The sequence below is a fragment of the Aspergillus oryzae genome, chromosome 2 (genome assembly GCF_000184455.2).
Source record: "Aspergillus oryzae RIB40 DNA, chromosome 2".
NCBI classification, from domain to species: domain Eukaryota; kingdom Fungi; phylum Ascomycota; class Eurotiomycetes; order Eurotiales; family Aspergillaceae; genus Aspergillus; species Aspergillus oryzae.
The window spans coordinates 1850295-1870115 of NC_036436.1; the positions used below are offsets into that span (position 1 = coordinate 1850295).

Here is a 19821-nt window from a genome sequence, read left to right on the forward strand (position 1 = left end):
CTACAGGGTCAGGACAATAGCAATTGCGATCGCAACATTTTTCCAAGTGAAGATGGTACGGAAGGACAACTACTTAAGTTTTAGGCAACGTTCTCTTCTCTTATCAACGCTGGGCTGACGTCGACGAGTATTGGCAGAGGATTGGCAGTCTCCATCGTGGCTCCAGCCGAACCCAAGGATGCAACGCAAGGGGAACCGATGTTGCCGTTGCCAAGATAGGGCTGATCCATGCATTATTACGCTATGTCGAATGTCTGTCTATCCACCACGCCACCAATGCGAGTCTATTCAAAATAATAAGAAAAATATGTACTGATACATCATCCCCCCCCCCACTTCTCAACCAAAACAAAAAAAATAAAAATAAAAATAAAAAAAAATAAAAATAAAAATAAAACAAGCTCTAAAAACTAGTCAACCATTTTCGCTGCTCCTGCACCGCTTCCGAACAATCTTGTCCACTAAGGTAGCTGACATATGCCTTTCGCTGGAGACTCTGGCGCGCAACCTCACAGTCAATCCGAATATCTTCGACCAAGGCTTCCAGCGACACGTAGTCGTATTCTGGACGGATGTACCCCAGAATCAAAAGGTTAAGCTTTGTGCCGTAGAAATCAGGCAATTTATTGAATTTCACTTGGCCTGCCTCGCCGTTTGCTGTCGGTGATGGCGATGAGAGAGGAGGCATGATGTGGATTTCCTATGATCGTCAATCGAACGGATCCATACCTGATGTCATGTTGGTGAGACTCTAGGCAAGGGATAACCTACCACGGATCGAGTGGTGTTCTTGTAAAAGGGATTGTATCCAATACTCAGCACAGCTGGAAGTATCGTCGTCTCCGATGTGAATCTGGACGGATCCAATGCGACTACTCCGTAGTACACCCCGACTTGCAGATCGGGATAGTCTGATAAGCCATCTGGGGGGATATTGGCCGTGGGGATTCCCAGCTGGCTAGGTTAGTTTCCTTGGCATGGAGGAGAGGATGTCGTTACCGAGAGGTGGCGATCGGTACAACATAGAATATAGCATGAATGAAGCTACATGAACATACCTCTTTGCTTCCCCGCCCAAAACCTTTGATCACCGGCCCGGATAACTTGATCGGAAACGGAGGCTCTGGGCCACTGTCTGGCCCAGTAACGGGATCTCGAGGGCCGTCTGGACGCATCCTTTGTTGATTATAACAAATCTATGGACTAAATCCAGCGTTTGTCTGGCGATGAGCAGCAATTGAAAGTGAGCAAAATGGTGGAATGTGGAAGAAGGCCGCGGTATCGATAAGGCGGGCGATGCGGGGGTATCGGCCATGACGGAATGAATGCATGTTGATTGGTGAGACTGGTACAGGATTACCGGTATTTTACCCTATATGGTGCCTGGGCGGAGAGGTTCGATGAAGCATAATCAGTTGACTCTTCTAACTATGTAGGACCTGGTATTTCATCAATTGTTCTCTTGCCCCGCGATCATGTTGTTTCCGATCTCTCTCAAGACATCCTTCCTGATCTTTCCACTCCCCGTCACAGGATACTGTCCGATCGGATCGCCGGGTCCAACCCAGAAGACATGGACCGGGGCCTTATGTCGACCAAGGACTTGCCATATCCAGTCTTTCACATCATTCAGAGAAGGCCTGTTATGCTGTGGGAGTGATTGAAGAAAGGCAGCAACAACCTCGCCGTATTTATCATCCTTCAGTCCGACAATGGCAGCCTGCTCAATGTCTGGGTGCTCCATAAGCCTTTCTTCGATCTCCGTAGGATAGATGTTTTCCCCTCCTAACTAAGATCAGCTCATCTGCAACACTGACTCTAACCAAGCAAGCTCACCCCGGATAATAATATCTTTGATTCTTCCTGTGATGCGACAGTATCCTTTTTCATCAATCGAGGCTTCGTCGCCCGTATGGATCCATATCACGCCGTTTTCATCACGTACCAGAGCTTCAGCTGTCTTTTCCTCGTTCTTGTAGTATCCCTTCTGTAGCAGATACCCTGATATACAAAGCTCGCCCCGGATTCCCTTGGGGAGTATGTGGTTCTGGCTGTCCACGACCTTGGCCTGGACGTGAGGGAGTGCTTTGCCTACAGTTTCCAGTTTCTCTCTAGCTGGGTCCGTGGCTGCTGTCATGAAGCTTCCGGCGGAGGTTTCGGTCATCCCTAGGCCAATACGTCAATATGGAAAAAGAAATGAAAATGAAAAACAAAAAAAAAAAAAGGGGGGGGTGGGGGGGTAATCAAGGACCCCCAGGCCAGAAAAACAAACCGTAAATGATTCTCAGATCCATGGGACTGAAAGTCGCCTGTATTTCGTCCAATAGACTCGGTGCTACCTTCATGCCTCCTACCATACCGGCTCGGACAGTTTTAACTTTCACTTTTCTGTGCTGGAGCTGCTGTAATATAGCCACGAACATAGTTGGAACGCCATGCAGCACGGTACATCCATAGCGTTTCAAAGCATCCACCACGGCAGAGGCGTCAAAATCTCGACTCGGGAGAACAATGGTAGCTCCACACGCAAGTGAGCATATCAGGCCACTGACGAGACCGAAGGCGTGAAATAATGGTGGCGGGCAACAGACGATATCATCGGGGTTTAGATCCAAACGGGCACCGCACATGCGTCCATTGTTAATGATGCCACTGCTTGGTCAATTAAACCCAACCGCGTCAATACACCAACTTGGAAACCTTACAAATGGCTAAGCATAGCGGCTTTTGGAAGTCCTGCCGTTCCGCTGGTGAACTGGAGATAGACCGTATCATGACACTGCACTGAGCGCTGCGCTTGATGTAAGGCTTGCTGTGGTACCGAGTTCCCTAAAAGTAGAACATCATCCCAGGTAAGTGTCTCATGAGTGTCCACATAATCCGTTCGGATCAAGACGGTCTGCTTCAGGCCAGGGACTGGGTGGGTCTGGATATGCTGGATGAGAAACCTAGTAGATCCGAAGTTCACCATGTCACCTATGAAAAACAAGGACGTTTCTGCTTCCATTAGCAATAGACCATTGCGTTGCGTACACTCATCTTAGATTAGTCGAACTTGCCTGTATGCCTGATGGCCCGATCACATTCCAGAAATGTGAAGGTCTTATTTAGCACCACCAGAACTGCTCCAATCCGAGCCACAGCAACAACCAAAGCGGCAAATCGTTCATCGTCCCCGGAGAAGATCGCAACTCGATCACCCCTGCCGATACCCATGGCAAGAAGCCCTTTAGCGATATCCTGTGTATGCTGGCACAAAACTTGAAAACTAAGCCGAGCACCACTCCACGGGACAATAATGGCATCTTTGGACCCAAAACTCTCAGACTGCTGGTCCATAAGCTGTCCCAACGTTAGATGACAGAGAGGTGGCTCTCTGGGTCCCTGGACAATAGATAAAGAAGGGTGTGCCATGTTTGTAGATCAAAAAGGCTTTCAGATTCACTTCAAGCGAAGCGATAGAAAGGAGGAACTGCCTGATCTAGTCAAGCATTTCAAGCCCCTGTTTAGTAAAGCAGCCAAGGTGCGGTTAGGATGGCCTTGCTGAACTATAAAGTAACGCTATGTGACTGGGCTTGCCAGGCAGGTAAATGCCTGCTGCTGATTCACCTTTTGAGACGGTCTGTAGGTGCTTGGGATGAGATTGGTCGTTTTCTTCGTTGTTGTGCTTAATGCAGCAGCACCTCTACATTCACTCCTTCGTATCCAAGGTAATTTATCGTTCTTTGGTGGTGATGAGACTGTCAGTCTCCTTGTTTCACTATAGGATGCTCTCCATGATCAGGGGCTAGGGTCGCCTACTTCGCTCGTTCAAGAATATACCACCCTTAATATGTGCAGACACATATATACAATAGAAAGAAATCAAAACAGAGGAGCCCCATAAACAGCTCCTTGGGAATCATACAAACAATTATGTACCAGTGCCAGGATACAAGGGCATAGCAATAAGATCAAAGGAAACAACAAGACATCAAAGGACAAACCATTTTTTAAATCCTCCCAAACGTTGACCGTACATGTGGATTACAGTATCAATGGTAGCTGGCATGACCCATAATACAATAAATAAAATCAAATGCATGGCAAGAACTATTGATGCGTTAGTAACCTCCTATCGGGAGAAACCAAAAGAAAAGGGTTGCTCACATTCATCACAATAAGCATAGGAATGTCGAATACGTCTCGTTTTACTGTCCAGCAGTATGCGCATTCAATTTTGCCGTCTTTAAAGCCCAGTTGATTCATGCCCGCCTCGCTGGCGATGCCCCCTTTGCGCAGATGGCTGTTCCACCGTTGGTTATCATCTGACTGATTCTCCATGTCCTCCTTCGTTTTGTATTTCAACAGTTTGCATGTCGTCATGACACTACCACGTGAGTCCCCAAAGGCAAGTCGGGCGAAATCTTCGTAGAATTCCACCACACTGTCGTCATCAAGCAGCTCGGCCAAGAACACTGGTTGCGGGCGACCAGGAGTGCTTTCCGCCACGGAGCCTCGTGGAGTAAAGCTCCGCGATGATGTTCCCGAGCCCGGAACAGAGCCACCTGTATTGACATTCAGGTTGGGCTCCTTACCTAAAAGGACGTCTTTTTTCCATCCGGTAAGGATACTAAACTCCTTTCCCACAGCCGCGATTTCCCCCGTGCGTCGACAAACGATGGTTGGGGTGCCACACGCATTGATGAAGTCTTCATATTCGAACAAGGTTCGCTGGAAACATTTCTCCATGAATATTAGGTCGTCCCGGTTCAGAGTCTTGGTCGTCGCAATGAAAGACGGGCGGATCGACGCCAGCGCCTTGGCGATTTGTAAAGTCTTCTGTGGCGAAAAGCGTCGTTGAATAAATGCGGTCAGATTATGGAAACGATTGGTGTAGGCATACGGCTCCTTGACGTTCTCATATATGGATGAGGGGTTCCGTTGGCGTCGTCTAACCCCGACCTGTAAGTTTTGGTGCTTTAAACTCGGTGTCGTAATCGTAGGTCGTGGTCCGTTCGCAGAGAGGCCATTTGACTTTGCTGTCACCGCACTGCTGAACGTAGCATCATCAAAGCCCGTCGTTATTTGAGGACTAGTCGTTGCATTGGGGCTTGCAAAGCTGCCAGGGCCGCTTTCGATCGCAAAGGCATGTGGCGCATCTGCCTTGGTCAAGTGTCCCGGGATTACACTTCCTTGGCCGGACTGTGGGTAAACGCCTCCAACATTTACATGAGTTTGGCCCGTGGGTTGCCCGCTGGACCATTCATTCAGAAGGGGGTCGCCGAAAATGAATGGCTGTTGACCTCCAGGGCTCTCGCCGAAAGCTGCAGCGCCAGTGATCGGCGTGCCGGAGAATTGAGCCGAGCCACTACGTCCCATTGAGCCTCGCTGGGTAGCGGAATCACTGGGTGAGTCACCAGCCCCAGTAGCCATATGTCCAAGCATGCCAAACTCCAACGCACCATAGCGATTCTCAAAGTTCATACTGGACAGGTCAAAGTTAAAGAGGGCCGGGTCACTGGGGTCAAAGAAGGGCCCGGCAAATGGGTTTTGGCTGGGGTTAGTCGCGCCGGACACGCCGGTGCTGGGCGGCTGCTGATTAACTTGTGATGAAAGGCTGTTGTTTCGAGCGGCTGGGTTGGCTTTCAGGGTAAAGGTCGGCGAGACAGGGGACTGGGAGGTGAAAGAATTTTGGTTCATAGTATTTTCCTGATAGACACTATAGGAGTTCGACTGCGGCGTGGGGTAGAAATTGGGACTGGAACTCGGCTGTGTAGTGGCATTAACTGCATTGGCGCCATTTCTAGACAAGGGCAAGTTACTCCGCATCGTGTTATTATAGAAATTCCCGCCAATTCCAGGCATCAACGCTCCATCTGGTGCATCATGAAGATATTTGGCTTTTTTGCGAACCCCATCGTGGCACGCATCTTGGAGACCACGTTTGATACACCGTTGACAAGGCCTTTCGTCACCTGTGCGTAGCTGGGTATTAGTACTGACTCGGCTCTCAAGCTAATCACATGCAGGAATACATCGGCTGGGCCACGGCACATGAGAGGGAAGGAAGGGGAGAGAGGGAAACCATGCGAACAAAACTGAAAAGAAGGCAGTCTAGCGTACCGCAAGTCAGATGCGCCCGTTGACAAGCAAAGCAAGCCCTCCGTGCTTTCTTCCGTCGTGGTCTTGAGGGATCCTTCGGGTTCGGTTTTTGGCCAGTTTCCGCAGGCGCATTACCATCGCCATTGCTCTTGTTCTTGGGCTGCTCTGACTGTTCCCCGACGCCTCCGGTCTCTAGCTCGGCCCCTCTGCGATCGGCTGGGGGCGCCGGGGTGCTATCCTGTGCATCCACCGTCATGGTGACATGAAATATCGAAGGCAAGTTGTGCGACCCTCAAAACCTATTGCGCGTTCTATTGCGCGGTGTAGCCGATGACGGAAAGGGTCTGACGTTGAAAGCCGAAGCGACCACCGCTTGCCACACCTATGCTATTCTAAATAAGACCGCGTCGTCGCGCCGCGAGCCAGCGCGCCGGGATCCAGATTGCCGGCTCAATATTGATGAAAGTAGTTCCTAATCTGGGAGTAGTAGGAAAGCCCTTCTTTGGCGATCTGGGCGCATAGATCCTCGATCTAACGGTTCGTGGAGGCTCGAGAGAAACGGGGCGACGGCGGACCGGTAACTGGGAGCGGAGGACCTTGCGTGCTCGGTTATTGTGGATCAGAGAGCAACTCTCCAAATAGTCCACTGATCAACCCGGAATTGATAATTTAACAATGAAATCCAGAATACGAGACAAGATGATTTGAATTTTCCCTTTTTCGCTTATACAAATACCACAATCAATCGAGCGTTCGGTCTTATTTATCGCGATAGCGCGGGTGGAGCAAAAGTTTTCTCGGTGCTGCGGGGGGAGGCTCCAGAGCGTTCGCCGAGATAAGATTCCAGGGGGGTTAAGGAAGAAAACAATGCGGGAAATGGCTTGAGATAAGTGGCGTATTAAAATGGGAAAAGACAAGGAGGGGAGAGTTCAACCGTGAGGGGAGAGAGAAAGATGCAAAGAAGTCAAGTCTGTGGAAACGCGGGGAAAGATAGGCAGTTAGTAAGGCTAACTTAAGTAGTGGTTGAAAATTTAAAAAGAATAAAAAGAAAAAGAAAAAAAATAAAGAAGGATGGACAGGAACTTCAACTAGTTAGTAAAAAAAAAAAAAAAAAAAGAAGAAGAAAAGAAAAAAAGAATAGGCGGAAAAGCCACCAACACGAGCAGGTAAAGAGTCGCGTGTCCAGTCTAGACAAATCGAAGACACGGCGTGTTTCCCTGCTTGAGTCTTTTTAGATGTTGAAAATAACTCCAATTGTCACCCATCTACTCCGTACAATCATCTGAGAAAGAATTATCACCCTTCTTTGAGTTCCTCTGACGATCTGAATTTACTCCACGCGCGAGGTCTCGTTTGATTTTCCAAGTTCTGTTTTCAACCTTTCCTTTACAAGGAAAAAGAAATGACGAGAAGCGAAATTTTTTGATAAAATTAGATTGGTAATTTTGGCGTCAGCTTACAGGAATAGGTAAGAGATTTTTGACCTTGCAAAACGAGAAAATGAAAAAGAGAGTCAGAAAGTGTATTCTAATGATTGATATTATCATTCATACTACTAGTAGTAGAGTTACTTAGTAGTAGCCTCTGTCATGCATATATGCAGAACTTGAGCAGGATCGGGACCGAAGGAAGTCTACAATTACAACTTCTCCCCTTGAAGATCTCTCACATGATAGTAAATAATTAAACATGTACTGTACATACAATGTAGACGAAGCTCGTGAAAATAATGAAGATGTTAATACCAGCTATCCGGTAATTGCGCGGTATTTGGAGATCCCACGTGTGGGTGGTGTTAATTACCGAGTTACTGAACTAGTCCAATACGCCATGTTTCTCCTCTAGTCCGAACTATTACTACGGATGTACCACGAAGCAATTGCGAATTCAAACCCCCCCCCTTTGTAAGGCAACGATTTATTTTAACCTAATCAGGTAGCCAAAAGCCCTCGAAAGGATTGCCCGCCAACAGAATGAGCTGAATACTTTCAATATGAGCCATTTTTACCTCATCCCCCCGGGACTTTCCGGAATGCTCCCTAGGCATTTGTCCGCCTTTCCCCGACTATCCAGTGCCATGTCAAATTCAGTAATTGCCTCGGTTCCCGAGTAACCCTAATACTGTTACCCATTCTCCTAGGCAAGTAGCAGTGCCTCGACTGATCAATTCGGTGAGAATGACTGACAGCTGAAACAACTTGGTCTTCACGAGGTGATCTGCCAAATTATCCGTAATTGATAGGCCTTGTGCTGACCTCGTGTCCAGTTATTATTTGATTGGATTATCACAGTTCGGCCTACTTTAACCTAGGGTGTGGCTGATCACCAACAGTAATGTAAGGATGATACTGGTTCTAGGAGGGTTCAAGCCGGGGGTTACGTTTATCCTACCTAGCTAACTAGACATCTCGTCATATGTTGGTCGGTCTTTAAACTGTACGGGATTGCAGGTGTCAAACGTTTTATCCCCTGTAGCCTGACTGTCACAAGTGTAATGAATGAGCACGAGGTGTCTATCTATACTTTTTTTAAGAAGGAAAACCCCCTTTATCTATAACTTTCATGTATGCAAGTACACCCAATCTATGTGTGTATGTATGTATGTACATACATATATGTACATGCTTGAATCCCTTGCCCCGTCTAAGTGATAGTCGTCCCACTTCCCGCTGTACTAATTGCAAGCCAATTAACCAAATCCTTACCATGACAGTACGGGCCCTAGGGACTCGGGATCCAGGATGAATGAAATCATCCCGGTGGCCGATACGGAATATAAGAGACACAGATCCTTCATCCGGACCGAGAAGAAGTGGATAACTATCGGGCAGCAAATCGGCTCTTTTGCCGAATGCGACTACCGTACCGGAAAAAGATATACCTGCCGCCCCAATTACCGTTAGATTTCAATCAACCATAGCTAGATCAGATCTACAGTTGCATCAAAATGCTCATGGAGCCCACTGCCGGCAGAGAATTTGCCCAGAGGTCAAGAGAAACCCCTCCCGGCAAGGACGTCAGACATATAATGCCAGTATAGCTGCAGCATTGCCATGCAAGGCAAGTGCCACCAAATCGAAGCTATATAGCCAACAACACGACGTAGGCAAACAATGAAAATGATGGCAAAAGGTGAAACATGATGGTTGTGGGGGAACTTACGGAAATGGCGCCATGGCAAGCGTCAGAAAAGCGAGCAGCGAAGAAGCCCAGTGGTATCCCAGATTGTTGTACACTATATCCGTTGGTCAGTACCGGTCTGAATTCGGTGCGCCAAGCGATAGCAGCAACGCAGGTAGCTCGGTGGCATTGATGACGGTGGAGTCTCGCAGAACAAGGTGATTCACAGTGGAGGGCGTGATCAGGCTATAGTGCTTCTGATCCTTTTTTTTTTTTTTCTGCGCCCCTTTGATGTAAAACGAACGAAAAGAAAGGCTACGCAACATGACCAAAATGAAAACCACTTACTTTGGATTCCAAAAAGGGGGAAGACGCCGCCAAACGTTGAGCGAGCGAAGCTGTTCGCTGCTAGAGAACTTGCTGCAAAGACTGGATATGCATCGACCAAGAACGTAAAGATGCCCGAATATACAAGAATGGTACTGTCCAACACAGAATTCGTGAGCGTCAATGATCTACGTAGTCAAGTTTGCAGTAGGAATCAAGACATCAGGGAAACCATATTGCTGGCCTTGTGTTGAACTCACCCGGCTCCAAAAAACGCACTGCCAATTATGGGTACAATCCAATGCACATAAGGATAAATAGTCCAAGCAAATATGAATAACCCTATAGTAACAAGGGGACCACCGAGAATTGCTGCAACGTGTGATTAGCAGCTCTGGTTCACCTGAATGATGTTCGGCAAGAGCTTTACGCACCTGGGGGTAGTCGCCACTCTGGTTGAAAGTCTTCTGTTGTTCCCTCTGTCCTTTTGTGCTTCTCTTCTAAGCGTTGGTAGACGCGGCGCCAGAAGGGATCGGATAAAATAGCCAAAACCATTCCCACAAAAAGGCCGAGGAAGCAAAGACCGCGCTGCCATAGTTCAAAGCCATACACGTTGCCAAATACCAGCTGGAAGGCACCAAAGAAAAGGTATATTATACCCAGCAAGATGGCAGAGAATATACAGAGGCACAAACACATAGGTTCCAGCGTCAGGAGGAGCACGGGCCTGTAGATCGAGTGTAGGACTGTTCGTGCCACCGAGCGATTTAATCGTTCAATCGGTGCTTTCCATCGATCATCCCCTGTCTCTTTGCGAAGTTTCTCCGCCTTTTGCCGCAGAAGGCTAGTAGGACCAGAGTTAAGAAACGAGTATATAGAGAGTCAATTTTGGCAATCTCACTTACACCGGATGATAAGTTTCTGGGACAAAGAGGACGATTGAAATGAGCATTACGCCTGTCCAAATAAGAAGCACGTAGAACGTCCAGCGCCTGAGAACACGTCGTACAAGCGTCAGCCACAGATATTCCAAAATAGACGGCTAGGTAGATATACCATGTGGTGAATTGATTTATGAACCCACCAACTCTGAGACTTGTCAGTCATCGCAATGCAAACTCAACTGACAACATTTTTAGCAATCGGGGCTGGTGACAAAACTCACAATGGTCCTACTTCAGGTCCAACAAAAGGTGAAGCCGTATACAGCATCATAGGCGCGCTCAGCTCATGGCGAGCAAATAAATCTCCTACCGTACCACCTGCAACGCTGAGGAATGCGCTCCCAGCGACACCATTAAAAAAGCGGCATACGATCATGGTCTCAATATTCTTAGCCACAGCACAGGGGATGAGCCAGATCAAGAATATGGTGAATGAGGTAATATAGATATATCTTCGGCCATAAAACTGAGGAGCATTAGCTAGGGCGATGAAGCCTGGCGTCGGGTATACGAACCTCTGATAGGGGCCCCAGAAACAGCGGGCCGATACCTGGGATGAATAGAGGTCAGAAACTAGACACGGAAGCCAAGCAAGCTCCTGATGGCTGAGAGACATACCAAGGCCCCATATAAAGAACGATAGCCCGAGCGTTGCGATCAAGCGAGAACAGTTGAATTCTTCTGTTATCTGGTCGTAGGTAGCGGTATACATTGACGAGGTGCAAGTCCTTGCGACAAGGCATCAGCACTACAAAAAGCAAGGATACACAGCAGTTACCCACTACTCACACACAAAGAGAACCCAGAGAGCAAATGATAACAATCAACCACCGCCTCATGGTATTGAAGTTCCGAGGATTCATCGGGTCATTCTCGTCCCAGCTAACAACAAAAGTAGACGATTCATCTGCCTCGCCCCCGTCATTGCAAAGAGCATTTCTTGCGGCTTCTTCATCCACTGTATGGCAGCTGTATCCATCATTCAAAGACCAGCTGCGTTCAATGGGACGTGAGCTGCTGGAGTGCAGCTTCTCCATCCGTTCTTCGTCGGCGGGGGGAGCCTGAATTGGTGCAAATGTGCCGTCTATATCTTCATCTGATCTCATCTTCTCAAGCTCATCTGCCTCGCTCCTTTCGTCGCTTGTAGAGTGCCTGGCTGAATCCACATCGCTAAGGGGCGATACCGCCCGCTGTGACGCAGTCATGATCGAGTAGTGAGGTAGAGCCTTCTCATGTAGTTTTTCGCTAATGCTATGGGAGATAATGAAAATATGAAAGCTATGTAATAGTCTCGATTGTGTAACAAATGATCGCCTCAAACACCAAGGTAACCCAGAATGGTTGCTTTCAAATAATTGGATGCTGGCAATAATCACTCCGGTGAGGGCAAGGCGTGAGGGCAAGGCCAAGTCACGCCCTAAGCAGTACTTGCTTTATAGGACCTTTGGAGAAATTGACCGAAAAAATGAGATTCGGAGAGGAACCAACGGTTACAATAAATATCTAGTGTCTGATAATTGAACGAGATAAAGCCTGCAAAGTCAAGCAATTATTAGTCACATTTGGGAGGATTGTACTAAGTACATAAATCGTTTAGTCTAGTTCTTGCTGGTCAATCTTGATTTTATCATACTACTAACTAGTCTGGTCGGCTTTTCCCTCAGCCGATTGCCACAGCATTATCAGTGGAGACAGACCAAAACTATAATACATATCCTTTTTCTTCGTTGCAGCCAGGGGAGAGCATATGTATGACCTATTAAATGGCAACTTGGTCTTTCCCAGTTTTATCCAGTTTCCTTTTTTTTCTTTCCCCCATTTCATTCCCTTGTCATTGTCATCCGGTTCTATCTCAACATAGTTCAGGATGTTGGAGATCATTTAAGTTTTTGATAAAGAAGTAAGTACACCAAGAATGGAAAAATTCCCCGAAGTGTCACCACCCCACGTGCAACACACCTATTACAAGCATCGTAATGGATCATACAGATTTCAGTTGTTCGCTTCTATACCTAAACCTATGTCAAGAAAGAAAATAAACCCCCCCCCTCTTTAAGTATCGTCCCTAGAAGCTCGCCCACAATAATAACAATAATAAAATAAAAAAAAAAAAAAAAAAAAAAAAAAAAAAAAAAAAAAAAAAACCAACTTAGCTTTGGAACGAGGACCCAAACAGTCATTCAATAGCCACCTTTTCAATCCAAACGGACAACTCCATGACACCAGTGTTTCATTACATGAATAATTTCCCGCATCCAGATAACAAGTTCTCCAGGGAACCCCAACCAAGTAGAAAAAGGGAGCAGAAAAGAGCAGAAGAGGAGAGAAACAACGGCGGAAACGAATAGGCCACTCGAACACAACTTCCTGTACAGAAACCCACCCGACACCTTCATAGGCCCAAATCTCTAAGGTTCACCGCTCTAAGCTACCTCCTGGGAAGCTTGAGTGCCTACTTCACCATTGGCGCTTTCTTCAGCCCATGAACCCCAGAGAGCACGCTTGCCGCGGATTTTGAGAGGGCCACCAACGGTATCGGGGCGTTGTTCAACCTGGACGGCGTCCTTTGTGGCCAAGACCAAAACCTCAAAAAACATTTTCGTCGCATCCGCCTTGGACGCCTTGCGTTCGGGTAGAAGATCCTGGAACTTCACGCTCTTCTTCTGTTCCACTGCAGATTCACCCAGACAGTCGCGGAGAATGTGAACAGCATGCTTGGTACCAACGGAGACAGGGCCACTGTCCGCAGGTTGGATTGTGTCATCGAGATCTTCCAGGGGATGATTCAATCCCTCGTCGTCGCTCAGATGCAAAACTTGATCGTCGTCATCACCGGGGAATTCGATATCAGACCGCTGATGAAGCGTCGAGTCAAGACCAACACCTTCATCGATCGGCACGGTGGCTTCTTCTTCGCCAAATTCCAAAGCAGGGGCGGCAGCTGCCTCGATGTCCATGTCTGCAATCCCGCTATCACGCTTCCTCTTGAGCTCACCAGCCTTCTTAATGGCATCAAAGGAGAGCAAGTCACGAAGCTCTGGAGCCCATCCACGTCCGCGACCTCCTCCCAGCACATTCGTCACAAAGTCGCCGTTCTTTTGCATATCCATGAGAGTGAGCAGAACAGGATCACGAGGCAGGAAGGACGTCGGCTTCAAGATAGTGGAGCGGTCCGCCTGTAACCCCTTGATTATCGGGGCCTTGTAATCAGTTACCTTGTCGAGCTCCACGGTCATCACCTTCCGTCGCTTCGCGCGCTGCGAGTGTTGGACAGTCACGTCATCCTCTGCCGCCCCCTCGTCCTGGTCCTGGTCTTCACCCTGCTCTTGTTGAAGTTTCTCCATGTCTGCGTCTGGCATCTCTGAGAGGACGCTCATAGATTCGCGCTCGGACCTGCGCTCGTCGACATCAAATGCCAGTTCTCCGTCATCACCAAGATCCATGGCAGTGTCGTCCGCCTGCAAAAGAGTGTCTTGTGGGCCCTCGTTGGCCAGGTCCATCTTGTCCAAGGGAGCATCATCCTCGCCAAGGTCCAGAGGCAGATCAACATCATTGAACTTGCCAGCATCACTAAAAAGATCTTCTTCGACGGGGCGAGGTGCTGGCGCATCTCGACCCACTTCCATACTGAAGTCATGACCCAAGGGTGTATCATCCTCTCCCAAGTCAAGGTCAACCAAGGTATGGTCCTCAAGGCGCGCAGGCTCCTGTGACACAGAGCGCCGAAGACTACTGTCTGGGAAGAGCTGGCTCCCAAAGTCCATCGATGTTCCTGGGCGCTTACCTTCCGGCTCAAAACTGAGCGGCTGAGGTAAGAGCAAAGAAGAATCCAGGTTCATGAAAAGGTCCGACTCTGTAAGCACATCGGGCAAAGTAATACCCCCTGGGGCAACAACAGTGGTTGTCAAGTCATTGTTATTAGTCAAGCGGAAAGCCTATACATTATTGCTTTAGCGTCGTTTGTGGAAACAGCATCATTTACCCGAGCATACCATTTTGATCTTCATGAGAGCCTCATTGCAGTCATCCAACAGGTAGCGAGCCTTTCTGCTATAAATCCGGACCACACCTAACAGCAACTGACCGCTCAATCGCAAAGCCATTGGAGCTTGTCCTTGATCGACAATAGCACTGACACTGCTCTCGATATCTGACTGTAAAATGTGCGATTTGGAAAGTTTGCGCTCCAAGTTAGCCGATAACCAAACGCGGGCCAGTGGCCCGGTTTTTGACAAGAGGGTCTCCGAGTAGAACATGGTGTCACGATGTAGTATATGAAGAGATTTTAGAAATAATTATTCAAAGAGGTATAAGCCCGCCTAATGCGGGGGTGGTTCGCAAGAAGTCCCTAGCAACCAAATGCGATGACGCGCTGTATCCAGAAAACAAAAAGATCGGCGACTGATGCTTCCTCCCCCTAAGGCCGAAAGGGGTTATAAACCCGGAGACAACAAGATGGGTTGCTATATCTGACGATAAGGATTATCGCAATGCAAATAGATTCACCGAGTCCGGAGGTTGAAGAGGGGTGCAGGAAAGGAGGGGTGGTTGGGTGGATTGCGATGACTGTGGTGTGGTTTTCGCAAGTGAAGGGAAACAAGAGAAAGAGAGGGAGGGCGCGTCTGGCGGGCGGGTTGATGGGCAGCCTCCACTGGCAACGGGTTGCGGCGGGCAGCACTAGGCGAATGCACAATGCTGATTGGGTGCTTAGTTACGTGGCTGGGGTCACGTGCGAACAGGTCACTTTCAGTGGAAAGAGCCAAGCGTCACGTGGCTCTAACGGGATGATGTAGGTACCCAATAGTACTCAAGATAGAAAGTAAAAGAGCTTAGCTGATATACGGAGTACAATTTTGCTCTGTGCATGTCTTTTTACCTCGTTCTTGCTATACAATCAGAATAATCAGCCTTTCCTTACGGAGTACCATAGAAAGGAAGAAAGCAAGAAAGTACAGTCAAGAAAGGCAAAAAATTCTCCCCGACTGGGAGTCGAACCCAGGTCTCCCGCGCTTGTTCCTTTTATGGGATGACAAGCGGAAATCATGACCGTTAGACCATCGAGGAATTATTGATAGACATTCTTCAAAGTAAGTTGATATCATTATTTACAAAATTGCACTCCACCGCCAGCTTTCTCTCATCATGAGCGGTGAACAAAGGCAGTATATTTCCAGCAAAGTTGTCCAGACATTTTTATAAACAACTCCCCTTTCAATACCTAAATGATGGCGTGGAATTCACAGAACTAGAGTGATAGAGTCAGTTACAGTATCAATTCTAGAAGCTCAGGTGTGGGTGACTGTTGAGGTAGGCACATTAGTATAGTTACATTGGCTCCATAGTTCACCCACGCTAAACGCGTGACCGCCAAGAGTAACCCCTTCGCTGGGAACAATGAGAATTGCCTGCATACAATGTGGTCTCTCCGCAATTGAGCATGACAAGTAGTTTTTTTTAATTCAACATCCAAATATTGATCGACGCGGCCCTCCCCTGAGAGCGTCGTCTTTGGTGGGACCTAGAGGTCTAGCCTTGTCTCTTCTCTAAAACCGGCTGCACGGCCCTTGTCTGGTTTCCACTTAGTCTTCCCATATTATTCGATACACCTGCGGCCGAAGTCGCGTCTGAGAACGTGGCTTCTACGTATTCTATTTTTTTTTTTTTTTACATTTTGTCTTTGCAAAATCGTGTCCACCTCGACTTTTCCCCTGATCCCGACGGGATGATAACCATTGTGAGCCCGATCTAGCAGGACATCTTTGGACAGAAAAGCATGAGAGATGTCAAGGTCCGCAACACCTGCGCTACCTTTGCATAATGCTCAGGCCCCCGATTTGAGGCCTCCATCATCTACGCCGACGGGTGTACGCTCCAACACATCTACTTCAGTAAGTCTCGCTGTAAGGCAGATCCAGTTGATTTTGTCTGCGCTCGCGCTTTCAATTGGCTTACTTTGGGTGTGCGGTCGCTAATTCTTAAATTCATTAACTAGACATCCACGTCGACTTACTCTCTATTAGACCCACAGCAAACCGCTGAGCGCTTACAGACATCCCTTACCCACGGACTCACTCCTGCAGAAGCTGAGATTCGTTTAATACAAGATGGGCCCAACGAACTGCCGCATGAAGACCCCGAGCCCCTGTGGCTCCGGTTTCTTAAACAATTCCGGGAGACATTAATTCTACTGCTTCTAGCGTCAGCCGCAGTCTCTTTCTTCATGGGCAATTTTGATGATGCGGTAAGCATCACGCTCGCGGTAACCATCGTAGTCACCGTCGGATTTGTTCAGGAGTATCGATCTGAAAAGTCCTTGGAGGCCTTGAGCCGCCTGGTGCCACATCATGCGCATTTGATACGCGATGTTCCTCTCTCACATACCCCCCCTATCGGACACTCGATCCCTGCAGCTACCAGTGAAGAGTTCGAGCTGCAAGATCTCAGAAGCAAAAGCCCGGGCTCGGTTTCAGCCGCTGTTAAAGCTTCCAGTACTGTTTCAGCGAATGAGCTAGTACCTGGTGACCTAGTTTTGTTTACAGTTGGAGACCGTATTCCGGCGGACATACGCATTACCGCAGCCACTGATTTGACCATCGATGAATCAAACCTGACTGGTGAGAACGAGCCTGTTGCTAAATCGCCTGACGCAATTCGCGGCCCCAAGGCTTTAGCCTCACACTCGCCCAAAATTGTCACCCCTCCCCGATCTCCATTCTACGATGCCCCAGCCAGTGGCGCTGTGGGCGCTGATATCCGCTTAAATGAGCAGCACAATATCGCATTTATGGGAACTTTGGTTCGGTCGGGGTATGGACAGGGTATTGTCATAGGAACGGGTGCGAAAACTGAATTTGGCAGTATTTCAGCTTCTTTGCAGGAAATCGAGAGTCCACGCACACCGCTTCAATTGTCAATGGACCGTCTTGGTCAAGAATTGAGCTATGTCTCCTTTGGCGTCATCGGATTGATTGTAGTGATAGGATTGATACAAGGTCGAAAGCTCCTTGATATGTTCACGATTGGTGTCTCACTTGCAGTCGCTGCGATTCCAGAAGGTCTTCCCATTATCGTGACGGTTACTCTTGCTTTAGGCGTGCTGCGCATGGCCAAGAGGGGGGCCATCATGCGAAGACTCCCCAGCGTCGAGACTCTCGGCTCTGTGAACGTTGTATGCAGTGATAAGACGGGAACCCTAACGCTCAATCATATGACAGTCACAAAGATGTGGCATTTCGACTGTCCGGAGCCATTTGAGGTGCACAACGATATTAGCTCACTGACGCCTGGGCCTGCAGCTCGGACCGTTCTTCGTGTCGGTAATATCGCTAATAACGCTAGACTTTCGCGTGTGCATGCAAATTCACCTGCCAGCGCATCTTCTGCTGCAGTGTTGTCTTCCACTGATGATAGGGCTCCGGGAACCATTAGGAGTAGGTGGGTTGGGCAACCCACCGACGTCGCTATCCTGGATCTGTTGGACACTTTTGGGGAGGATGATGTGCGCGACCGTATTAGTGCTCGCGCCGCCGAGACTCCCTTCAGCTCCGAGCGCAAGTGGATGGGTGTGATTATTGGCAATGGCACTGGCGAGTCAAGTAACATGGCCTACATTAAAGGTGCTCTCGAGCAAGTTTTAAAACGTTGTGATACGTATCTTACAAAGGATGGACGAGAAGTTATACTGGATGAACTGCGACGTCAAGCAGTGAGGCAGGCTGCTGAGCATATGGCATCAGAGGGTCTAAGGGTGCTCGCTTTCGCCAGTGGAGCAGTGCGAGATACATCAAAAGGGCGACCTTTTGGCAGCAGGACAGGCACTCCTGTTTCTAGAACTACTCCGGGTGAAGAAGATGATCGATATACCGGGCTGGTCTTTGCAGGACTTGTGGGGATGAACGACCCTCCCCGTAAGGATGTTCACAAATCCATCAGGCGCCTTATGGCTGGAGGAGTACGCATCATCATGATCACAGGAGACGCCGAGACTACGGCAGTTGCGATCGCAAAGAAATTGGGAATGCCAATCAGTAATATAGCCGGTTCGCGACCTGTCCTTACTGGTGAGGAGATCGACCGTATGAGCACCACGGAGTTGGCGCAGGCCATATCCTCCACATCCATCTTCGCCCGCACAAGCCCTGACCACAAGATGAAGATTGTACGCGCTTTGCAGTCCCGAGGAGATGTGGTGGCCATGACGGGTGATGGTGTGAATGATGCACCAGCCCTCAAGAAAGCAGATATTGGCATCTCGATGGGTAAATTGGGCACGGACGTTGCTAAGGAGGCAGCAGACATGATTCTGACAGACGATGACTTCTCTACAATCCTGCGAGCCATTGAGCAGGGCAAGGGCATCTTCTACAATATTCAAAACTTCATTACATTCCAGCTAAGCACCAGCGTTGCTGCATTGAGTCTTGTATTGTTAAGCACTACTCTTGGCTTCAAGAATCCGCTGAATCCGATGCAAATCCTATGGATCAGTAAGTTAATGTCAACACCGAGCATTGGGCAGTTGATGGCTGACATTCGTCAACAGATATTCTTATGGATGGCCCTCCAGCGCAGTCCTTGGGTGTAGAGCCCGTTGATCCGTCAATCATGGGACGACCCCCACGACCCAGAACGGCTCGGGTACTAACAAAGCCTCTCATTCAACGGGTGCTAACTTCCGCGTTGATGATTATGCTGGGCACGCTTGCTATTTACGTCTACGAAATGGGCGATGTCGACGATGAGCTGAACCCGGGCAAACGCTCGCGCGTCGTAACCGCCCACGACACAACCATGACTTTCACCTGCTTTGTGCTCTTCGACATGTTCAACGCCTTGACCTGCCGCAGCGAGGGCAAGTCGGTGCTTCGCGGCGAGATCTCCTTGTTTGGGAACAAGATGTTCAATTACGCCGTCCTCGGATCACTTGCCGGGCAGGCGTGTGTGATCTATCTGCCTTTCCTGCAGCGAGTCTTTCAGACGGAGCCGCTCAATCTGGCACATCTGTTCAAGCTATTGTGTATTTCGAGTTCAGTGTTTTGGGTAGACGAGGCCCGGAAGTATTATCAGTCGGTGAAACGGCGGCGGGCCGTTGGGGTGGGATACAGCGTAAATGTCTAAGGGGTCGAGTTGATATATGCTTTGTACTAGTTGTATAGAGGAAACATCATAGAGAACTATTATTCCCGCGAGACACCTGAACATTGTTTATGTTGTAACAGCTGACAGCTCATGTAGTTGGTTTTTTGAAACGGGTGCATTGGAAAAGGCGGTGATTAGGAACGAGAAATACAAAGAAGGGCAGGGAGGGACAAGTATGGGAGGATCGAAATATCTGTCTATTTGAGAC

At 48.5% G+C, this 19821-nt stretch overlaps 6 protein-coding genes and 1 non-coding gene across 7 annotated transcripts; 1 reads left to right on the forward strand and 6 right to left on the reverse strand.

Moving 5' to 3' along the window:
• Positions 1-403: 403 nt before the first annotated feature.
• On the reverse strand, positions 404-1175 carry fmn1 (riboflavin kinase; the record flags this gene model as incomplete). Its single annotated transcript, XM_001819141.1, has 3 exons — positions 404-700; positions 772-954; positions 1059-1175. The coding sequence occupies 3 exons, from the start codon at positions 1173-1175 to the stop codon at positions 404-406; spliced, it is 597 nt and encodes a 198-aa protein (XP_001819193.1).
• Positions 1176-1450: 275 nt separating this feature from the next.
• Positions 1451-2971, reverse strand: AO090001000702 (uncharacterized protein; the record flags this gene model as incomplete). The annotated part of the gene is made up of 4 exons (XM_023234668.1): positions 1451-1789; positions 1814-2166; positions 2273-2652; positions 2706-2971. The coding sequence occupies 4 exons, from the start codon at positions 2969-2971 to the stop codon at positions 1451-1453; spliced, it is 1338 nt and encodes a 445-aa protein (XP_023089771.1).
• Positions 2972-3035: 64 nt separating this feature from the next.
• AO090001000703 (uncharacterized protein) lies at positions 3036-6340 on the reverse strand (the record flags this gene model as incomplete). Its single annotated transcript, XM_023234669.1, has 3 exons — positions 3036-3059; positions 4150-5957; positions 6106-6340. The coding sequence occupies 3 exons, from the start codon at positions 6338-6340 to the stop codon at positions 3036-3038; spliced, it is 2067 nt and encodes a 688-aa protein (XP_023089772.1).
• Positions 6341-9787: 3447 nt separating this feature from the next.
• Positions 9788-11581, reverse strand: AO090001000704 (MFS transporter; the record flags this gene model as incomplete). The annotated part of the gene is made up of 8 exons (XM_001819144.3): positions 9788-9903; positions 9966-10375; positions 10437-10523; positions 10588-10620; positions 10697-10941; positions 10991-11025; positions 11094-11203; positions 11265-11581. The coding sequence occupies 8 exons, from the start codon at positions 11579-11581 to the stop codon at positions 9788-9790; spliced, it is 1353 nt and encodes a 450-aa protein (XP_001819196.3).
• Positions 11582-12898: 1317 nt separating this feature from the next.
• Positions 12899-14731, reverse strand: AO090001000705 (kleisin alpha; the record flags this gene model as incomplete). The annotated part of the gene is made up of 2 exons (XM_023234670.1): positions 12899-14410; positions 14468-14731. The coding sequence occupies 2 exons, from the start codon at positions 14729-14731 to the stop codon at positions 12899-12901; spliced, it is 1776 nt and encodes a 591-aa protein (XP_023089773.1).
• A 718-nt stretch (positions 14732-15449) lies between these two features.
• AO090001t00013 lies at positions 15450-15539 on the reverse strand. Its single transcript has one exon. It is a non-coding gene; the product is annotated as a tRNA-Asp (tRNA).
• Positions 15540-16255: 716 nt separating this feature from the next.
• Positions 16256-19592, forward strand: pmr1 (Ca(2+)/Mn(2+)-transporting P-type ATPase PMR1; the record flags this gene model as incomplete). Its single annotated transcript, XM_001819146.1, has 3 exons — positions 16256-16363; positions 16468-18961; positions 19018-19592. 3 exons carry the CDS (start codon positions 16256-16258, stop codon positions 19590-19592), a joined length of 3177 nt encoding a protein of 1058 aa, XP_001819198.1.
• Between the last annotated feature and the right edge of the window lie 229 nt (positions 19593-19821).